This window comes from Corvus brachyrhynchos, unplaced genomic scaffold, assembly GCF_000691975.1.
Source record: "Corvus brachyrhynchos isolate BGI_N302 unplaced genomic scaffold, ASM69197v1 scaffold338, whole genome shotgun sequence".
Lineage (NCBI taxonomy): Eukaryota > Metazoa > Chordata > Aves > Passeriformes > Corvidae > Corvus > Corvus brachyrhynchos.
Window position 1 is genome coordinate 961554 of NW_008239334.1, and position 9062 is coordinate 970615.

The window sequence follows — 9062 nt, forward strand, 5'->3', positions numbered from 1 at the left end:
GGGCTGCCCTGACCCCCGTGGCCGCTCTTTGCAGATCTCATCGTGCAGGCCAAGTCTGGCACCGGCAAGACCTGCGTGTTCGCCACCATCGCCCTGGACGCGGTGCTGCTGGAGAGCCCCGCCACGCAGGTGGGCCCGGGCCGGGGGTGCTTTAGGAGGGGAAATCGCTCTTTTGGGGGGAAATACGGCGTTGAAGGCCGTGAGACACAGCGCTGGAAAGCACCACCGCGCTGGGAGCGAGCTCTCAGCGCCGTCCTGCGGCTTTAATCCTCCCGTTTAATCCTTGCCCCGCGCAGATCCTGATCCTGGCTCCCACGAGGGAGATTGCCGTGCAGATCCACGCCGTGATCACAGCGATTGCCATAAAAATGGAAGGCTTGGAATGCCATGTCTTCATTGGAGGGACTCCTCTGAGCCAGGACAAAAGCAGGCTGAAGAAGTGCCACATAGCTGTGGGCTCCCCAGGTAGGGAGGAGCTTTGCTGAGATTTGTGTCCTGTGTGATCCTCCACGATACAATAACTGGGGCTTCGGAAGGCTGGCTTGGGTTTGTTTGTTGTCATTAACAGGGCACAGCCTCAAAGGTAATTTAAAAATACTTTAAAAGTTCATCATTAGAATGTTTCAGTTCGTGTTCTTGAAGCTGTTTTTACTTTTCCCTCCCCTGCAGGTCGGATCAAGCAGCTCATCGAGCTGGACTACCTGAGCACAGCCAGCGTCCGGCTCTTCGTCCTGGACGAGGCAGACAAGCTGCTGGAGGAGGGCAGCTTCCAGGAACAGATCAAGTAAGGAAAAACCCTTCCCTCATGCCTGTATCATTACATCAGGTGTGTTTTGGTAAATAATTCCCATGGCTTTGTCCCACAGTTGGATCTACTCCTCACTCCCAACCAATAAGCAGATGTTGGCAGTTTCAGCCACTTACCCTGAGTCCTTGGCTGCTGCTCTCACCAGGTACATGAGGGAGCCCACGTTTGTGAGGCTGAACCCCACGGATCCAGGCCTCCTTGGTAAGCACATGAACAGCAGGTAGAGCGACACTGTTAGCAACAAATTCAGAGGACGAGACTAAAACCAAAACACATGCCTTTAAAATGCATGATTTTCCATAATTTCACCTGTATCTGAGTTGTTCAGTTTACGAATATTGATTCCTAGTGTTGATGTTGTGAATCTTGAAGTGGAATGAGATGGTCTTTGAAGGCCTTTCCATCCCAAACCAGTCTGTGATTCTGTATATTTAAAATACCAGTGACAAATGGAACTTTGCTGTTTCTATCATTCAAAAAATATTTCAGCCTTTTAAGAAAAACTTTTCCTGGAGGTTCTTATGCTTGTCTTTGTTTGAAGTTTTCCTTCAGCTGCAGTATCACATGATTACAGGACTACAGGTTTTTATGGCAACCCCTAATCTGTTGTTTTGGTTTCTTGCTCAGGGCTGAAGCAGTACTACAAAATTGTGAATTCCCATCCCCTTCCACATAAAACCTTTGAGGAAAAAACCCGGCACCTGCAGGAGTTGTTCAGTAAGATCCCATTCAACCAAGCCTTAGTCTTCTCAAATCTGCACAGCAGGTAATGCATTTGAAATAACATCTGGACAAAGCTTGTTTGAAAGCAGCAGTTGTAATGTCCAGCCATGGATAAATTTCTGTGCATATGGATAAATTTATGAGACCTGTGAGGTCTCAGAGCAGTCTGCAAACTTCAGGTGTGAAATACACCCTGAGGAATGCAGCGGGAAATACTGAAAATACAGAAATGCAGTCCTTGGCTGTAGACAGTAACCTAAGAAATGCCCTGGGGTTGTTAGGCCTGGGGTTTTATTTCCAATTTTCATTGTGTGTGTGTTCCCTCAGGGCTCAACATCTGGCTGAAATACTGACATCCAGAGGCTTCCCTGCCGAGTGCATTTCAGGTAAATCCATTTACAACTTTCTGATTCTACTGAAATTGTGCATAAACGTGACCTAAAATAGGAAAATTAATCTTGAATCTTGCCTTGCACGGCCTCTGGTTAAATGGCTGAGAAGAACATTTGAACCTTCATAGGTCTTTTCAAGACTCAACAAGCAAAAGAATTATTTCTGTAATGAGTAACCTGAGTTTTCAAGTTTTGTTTGTTCCTTCTTTACTCATTTGGAAGTGGTGTTTGAGGAAGTTTCTGTCTTACTTCTGACAATACAAAGCAACATTTTCTAAAATGTGAGGGGCATAAAGATGAAGAATGTAACCTGCTTCTGATTTTTATCTTCCTAGGCAACATGAATCAGAATCAGCGACTTGATGCCATGGCTAAATTAAAGCAATTCCACTGCAGAGTTCTGATTTCCACAGACTTGGTGAGCTTTTACTGCTTTCAAACAAGCTTTTTACAGATTTTATTTCAAACTTATTAACTGCTCTGCAAATTTTACAGCATGCAGGAGTATTGCACATAAAGTTACTTCAGAGGATTAGATTTGGCTTGGAAGTGGAGAGAACATGAATGTGCTGATAAGCACCGTGGGGTTTCTGACTTCTTTTCACTGTGAGGCTCAGAAATCACCCCCAGTGCCTCATCTGCCTGCCCATGGCAGGGGGTTGGAATGGGATGATACTTTTAGGGCTCATCCAACCCAACCCATTCTGTGATCTGGCTCAAAAGTAGTTTTCAATTTATCTGTTGCTTTGCAGCTGGAAGTTTTACTCTGTGGGCAGTGTGTTGTGAGTGCCAAACATGGCAGAGATGACCCTGGGGAGGTTGGACCAGATGACCCCACTCTGGTCCCGTCCAGCCTCTCTGTGGGTCTGTATTTATTTAAAGCTCTGTTGAATTATTCAGCTCTCACTGCCCTTTTTTCCTCCTCACTTTCTGCAGACATCTCGTGGAATTGATGCTGAGAGGGTGAACCTGGTCATCAACCTGGACGTGCCCCTGGACTGGGAGACCTACATGCACCGCATTGGCCGAGCCGGGCGCTTCGGTAGGGACAGCCCTGGCACCCTGCAGCTCTGCTGGGCTCTGCTGGCCCTCCTTGGGAATTAACTCTGTTCCATCTCACAGGCACCTTGGGTTTATCTGTGACCTACTGCTGCCGTGGGGAGGAGGAGAACACGATGATGAAAATTGCTCAGAAGTGCAACCTGCAGCTTCTTCCTCTGCCAGGTAGGCTCTGTGCTGGGGATGCCGCTGGGCTTGGGGGTTTTCTGCTAGTCAGAGCTTCAGACAAGTCCAGGGGGCTGATGTGGGGCTCTTCTGTTGGGGCTGCTTTGCTTTTAGTCCAGGTTCTTCACACTCTGCTCCTGACAAGTGATGTAGTGTTTGTCTTGAGCTGTCTTTGATGCCTTCTATGAAGGAAATGTTCTGGCTCTTTAAACTCTTGAAGAATTGAAGGGGTTGGTTTGTGGTCCTCACTTGATGTCTTAACATGTGATTTTGAGAAGCTTCACTTGGGTACTTGTGTGAGTTCAGAGGGAGGGATGCACTTGATTGAGTGGCTGCTTGTTTTTCTGCTGTGCAGAGCCCATCCCTCCTGGAATGATGGAGCAGTTTGAAGATGGGGAGGTAGAAGTTAAACCTGCAATACCTACAGCTCCTTTGGGGAATTGTGACACTGTGTGTCCTAAACCAGAGGAACCAGTGCTGCAGCCTGTCCAGAATGGCTTTTCAGACACACCTCAGCCTCTCTCTAATCTTCCAAGGGATAATTCTTCTGTAGAAAGGCCAAAAAAGACTCTGAAGCAAAAAAAGATAAAAAAGTGCACAAATCCTGCAAATGTAGAGGAAAATAGTAGAACCCCCCAAACTTCCAACTGTCGCACAGAACGGAGGAATCAAGTCAAACCCATCTCCAGGATGGATGCACAGCACAGCACTCAGGCTCCAGATGAGGAGGCCTTAAAAAAAAATCTTCCCAAAATTCCATGCTTGTCTTCTTTCAAAAACCAACTCACCAATCCCTGGAGCTTCTCAGATTTCGTTGAAGACTATGAGCATTTCATTAAAGAAGGGTCAGAGAGAGAGGTGGAGATTTTAAGAAGTTATTCAGGCCCAGGAGAGCAACGTGAGCTGCCCAGAAGTGGGGATGTGGAGTGGGAAGAGATGGAACATCACACAGAGATGGCAGCAAACGGGGATGTGTCTGCTGACTCTGATGGCTCAGACAGCTCCAGGGATTCCCTTAGTAGTGGGGCCAATAACTCGTGCTTTGGGGCACTTTCAGACACACAGGACCGAAATGCTGTGCCCACAGCACGGCAGGGCCCGGCAGCTTTCTGTCCTGCACCGGAGAAGCCTTGGGAGCGATCCCACATCCCAAGGCAAAATGAAGTGAAAAAGAAAGTTCTGAAACCAAGTGCTAAACACAAGAAAAGCCACAACCATCAATTCTCCAGTCCTTCCACGAGGAGGACTGAAGAGGAGCAGACCTGCAGCTCCTGGGATGATGCTCTGCATGAGGGCTGGAGTTACGAGGACTACTGGCAATGTTACTACGATGCCTGGCAGAGCTACTACGCAGCAGTGTCCCACTACAGCAGGAGTTACTGGCAGTTCAGCTGGATGAGTGCCTACCACGTCAACTCAGTCTATCTCCGGGAGCTGCTGAAAGGTGGGGATTGATGTCCTGATGCTCCTGGTTGGGACCAGGAATGGACAGGGTCTGTGACAACAGTGCTGCCCTAAAGGACACTGATAAGGGACAGACATTGTTTGAGATTGAAGAAAAATGGGGTCTTTTTATAAGCAGCTGTGTCTGGTAAATGTTTTACAGAGGTCCAGTGACCATGTTACAATTTGTTAATAAAAGGAAAAGAAAGGATGCTCAGGTGGAATCTTTTCAATCCAAAGTAAACAAAGGATGATAAAAGGCAGCCACTTCCACGTAAGAAATGTCAGAAAGGAGAAAATACAAAGCAATCCCAGTTGTATTTCATGGAATCCCAGACTGGTTTGTGTGGGAAGGGACCTTAAAGCTCATCTTGCTCCACCCCTGCCCTGGGCAAGGACACCTCCCACTGTCCCAGCGTGCTCCCAGCCCCAATGTCCAGCCTGGCCTGGGGCATTGCCAGGGATCCAGGGGCAGCCACAGCTGCTCTGGGCACCCTGTGCCAGGGCCTCACCTCCCTCTTGCCTTGCCTTCCCTGTGACTGTTGGGTGAAGATGAATTCCCTGTGTGACTCCAGGGTCTGTTCAAAGTTGGTGATCATCCCATTTTCCCTAATTCTCTTGGTAAACACCAGGCACTGACTATATCCCTGTGAAGTGGCAGAGTGAAACGAGCATCTCAATGCCTGTATTGCTAATTTAAATCCAGTTAATTAACACTGAATAAATAACATTTCTATAGCAAGGTGTGCAGCAAGCTGTGTGGTAGAGGATTTAATTATGTAGAAAATGTGCAGCAATCATAATTGGTCTGTCCCTCTGGGTGCAACAATATCAGACTTCCCACACTTACAGGAAAGCTTTAATTAGAAATGGAATTACCTATTAGTGCTAAAACTAATTGATATTTCCTGTTTGGCTTGTACAGAGCTGTCCTGGGGCAGGAAAAGATGGGAGTGCTGGCTGGCTCAGGGTGCTGACCCCGGGTTGCCTCTGCACTAATTTTGAAAGGTTTTCTTTTTGTACTTTGTTCCTGCCTTATTCCTTTTGTGTCACAAATGACTCCAGGGAGGGGTTTCCCTTTGTCTTCGTAGTTGGAAAAGGCCAAGACAGCTTGATTCTGTTTCCAAGATGATTTTTTTGCAACTCTTAACATTCCCAAAGAGGACACGGTGAGGGATGCACTTCAGTATCTGCATTATTGCTGTCCTGTGACATCCCACTGATTTCATTAATGATTGCTTGGGGAAGAGTTAATTGGTACTTAAATGCAACTCAGTGGCCTTGGTCAACACCCAAAATTCTCCAAAAGAACCTCCCAGAAGTTTTTTAGAAGAAATTACAGCATCCTGTTGGTATTTGTGGCACATACTCTGTTTAATCCGGATTGGATACATCAGGTACAGCAGTGGCACAAGACTCAATACTGTAAATGATATACAAGTTTCAACATATGCACTACAATTCCAAAAGAAGACAACAGGAAACTTGGTTCTTCTAGAAAGTTGTTCTCAAATGAAGCTACCTGCAGTTGTGTCCAGTACATTTCGTATCTGTCCTCTGATGTTTGTAAAGCAAAGCCCATTTAAAGTACGAAAATAGAAAATAATAAAGTTGAGAGCTTCTTATAACATAGAACTCCTAAAGAAAACACCATTGCATTGGAATGCCATACTGGTTTATCAAAAATAGACCATCACACCATTTTTAGAGACTTGGTTGGCCCGAGGAGCCCACGGGAGCTCCCAGTCATGGTTGAACAGTGGGGAAGAGCATTGGTGTGGTTGGGACCTTCTCCCAGCTGAGGCTCTGGAATAGCACTGGTTTAACCCAAAGTGGGAAGGGACACACGGATACACACAGAGGAACAGACCTGACTGAGAACAGGAGGAGGGATTTTCACAAGCTCTTTGTCACCTGGTCTTTTGTTCCACCTAAAGCATTTCTGGCACAGGTTTTGCTCCCTGAACAGAAGGAGCAGTTCTGGCGCTCTGTATCCAGAATTCCCTGTGGGATTTTGGGGTGGCATGAATTGAGCTCCACTCAGTGCAAGAGGAGGTGCTCATTGCTCTACAGGCTGTAGAATTGGCAGAGAGGTGAAATGACTTCTTTGAGGTCACTTAGTGGTTGCTCAGGAAATCAGGAGCAGAACCCAGGCTGCTGATGCTCAGCTCCTGATGTTCACTGCCTCCCCTTTGCTCTTACAGTTTTAGAAAGAGAAAATCACCATGGGCAGAGTTTTTGGCAAATACAAAGCCTAAAAAACTTGGGCTTTAAACCCATGGATCTACTGCAGTTGGCTCCAAGTGTTGGAGAAAAATGTATGTTTTAAAACAAAAAATTAATTGAGATAGACTGGATGGGTGAATCATGTGGAAAAGGTGTTTTATTCACCTAACTTTAAAAACAGAATTAAGTTTGCAGTTCAAAGCTATTGATATTCACCAGCCCTCCACGAGTGCTGACTTTGTAACTCTGCCTTAGTCCAACAGATAAAACACTACGAAGTCCCAGGGATGTTGCAACACATAAATTAAATGTGATTTTTCATTTCCTGAATTTACAATACATGCAAGATGCAGCATGTTTGCAACCTCTTTACTTAGAAAAGCAAAATCTTGAAGGAAATTTGCTTTCTTTAGCTGGTATTAATCTGATTTTCATGCACATGCCTGAAGCTGTCTAGATGAGAATGACAAGTGCTGGGTTGCAGTACAGGTGTATTAGCAACAGGCTTAGGTTAAACAAGTGGCATTGACTAAATTTAGTCTTTCTGGCCAATTAAAGATATACATTGAATTATCCACGAACTTTATTCCACACTAAAGCCATGTGTGTTACTTGGGTTGTCTTTTCCCCTGTTCACTTTTAACAAAGGTAATTATTTAATAGATAAAAGCAGTCTCTGCGATAAGAATTTGGTGCAGAAAGTTTTATATTTCTCATGTGGAAAGGAGGGGAAATGGTGCAAGGGACTATAAATGGCAGCAAGAGAAATACAAGGAAATACAAGGAAAGAATTATGGCTGAACAGCTGGGGAAAAATCCTTGACATTGAAGTCTGTCACTCTGGAATGAGCTCTCCAGGGAGGCAGTGGGAGTCCTGCGAGAATTTGAAGTCTAATCTAGAAAAAGCAATGCCATATCACAGTGAAGGATCTTGTGCTAGTGGAGGATGGATTCAACTGTTTAATTTTTGTGTGCCAAGATGTATTATCTGTGGTCTCTTCTTTAGGGGTGTCCTTAAGATTTTTAAGGAAAATGAAAGCAAAGGGTGGATTTTGGAAAGAGTAGATGGATGTCAAAGCCTATGTGTGAAAGGTATTCTTCATCATTTGCTGCCAGCTGGGTGTGAATCCTGTTAGCAGCTCAATGCCAGGTGAGAAGAGAGGAAATCTAATGATAGAAGAGGCTGAAAATCGGTGAAAATATTTTTCCTTCAGAAAAAGCTTTGGAAAGGAAATAAAATGCTCAGAAAAAGGAGTTGCTCCTTTGATATTTTTAATATTGCTTTAGGAAAGTCTGAAAAAATAATGCCCTTCCACTTGCTTTGTGTACAAAGAATCCATTTTTATCTCTTTTTTAAAGGAACTTTTCTAAAACTCTAAAAAGTCGTAAGGAATGAGAGGAGGGGGAAGGCTTTGAACTGAAGTGCCAGCACAGCACTGAGGTTCTGCCAGGCTCATGGGGCTGTTCTCCAGAGCCTGCCCCTGATCCTGGTGCTGTTCCTGGCAGGGGGACCCCAGCTGGAGCAGCCCCTGCCCGGTGCCCGGGGACGGCCGGGAGGGCAGGGCCGGGTGCTGGTTTAGTGTCGGGGTCCAGGGACGTGTGTGAGCCCGGGGAAGGGTTGGGGTGCTGGTAAGGCAGGGCAGCACTGGGAGCACTGGAGGGAATGATCCACGTCCTTCAGGTGAAGTTCTGCCTTAGGAATTCTCAGGAGTGGCTTGGCCTGCTCTCGGTGCTGTTTAAGGATTCTGAAGTTTGGGGAAGCTGTTGTGCCTCCCTTTGGTCAGGGCCGAGGGGCCGTAGTGCAGCTCCCTGCTCTGCTGTGCGGACGCTGGTCCTTCTCCCCCTGTGCAGCCCGGGGATGCTCTGTTGCTGCCTGGCAGCCCCTGCAGGGATGGATCTCTGTCCCTGCAGCTCCCGTGGGCGCTCAGTGCCCTCCCGGGGGGGCTCCCAGGGTTTCCACAGCGCAGTCCCAGGTGCTTTCGGAAGCTTTCCTTGGGCTACTGCAGAGGATAAAGGGAGCTAATGCCTCCATTAAAAATACTTTTAGCCCTGTTCCTCTAGGCTTAGACTTCCTTAATTTTGTGTGTTTTTATCCTCTGAGAGCCTGTGCTGAGGAACTGACAGCGTGGGGCAGCACCTGCCCAGTTCATGGCAGAGGCACAAGCCGTGGTTCCCCAGCAAGGATAACAATTCCTGGTTTAGGGAAGGGAACAGAGGCTGGGGCGGGTTTGGCAATCAGAGCGCCA

The 9062-nt window shown here is 46.6% G+C and overlaps 1 protein-coding gene across 1 annotated transcript; it reads left to right on the forward strand.

Moving 5' to 3' along the window:
- The first annotated feature begins 6 nt into the window (after positions 1-6).
- On the forward strand, positions 7-4801 carry DDX20 (DEAD-box helicase 20). Its single transcript, XM_017741136.1, has 10 exons — positions 7-129; positions 297-465; positions 670-784; positions 867-1009; positions 1436-1574; positions 1859-1917; positions 2259-2341; positions 2860-2965; positions 3046-3147; positions 3503-4801. The coding sequence occupies exons 2-10, from the start codon at positions 369-371 to the stop codon at positions 4600-4602; spliced, it is 1944 nt and encodes a 647-aa protein (XP_017596625.1). The 5' UTR covers positions 7-129; positions 297-368; the 3' UTR covers positions 4603-4801.
- The last annotated feature ends 4261 nt before the right edge of the window (positions 4802-9062 follow it).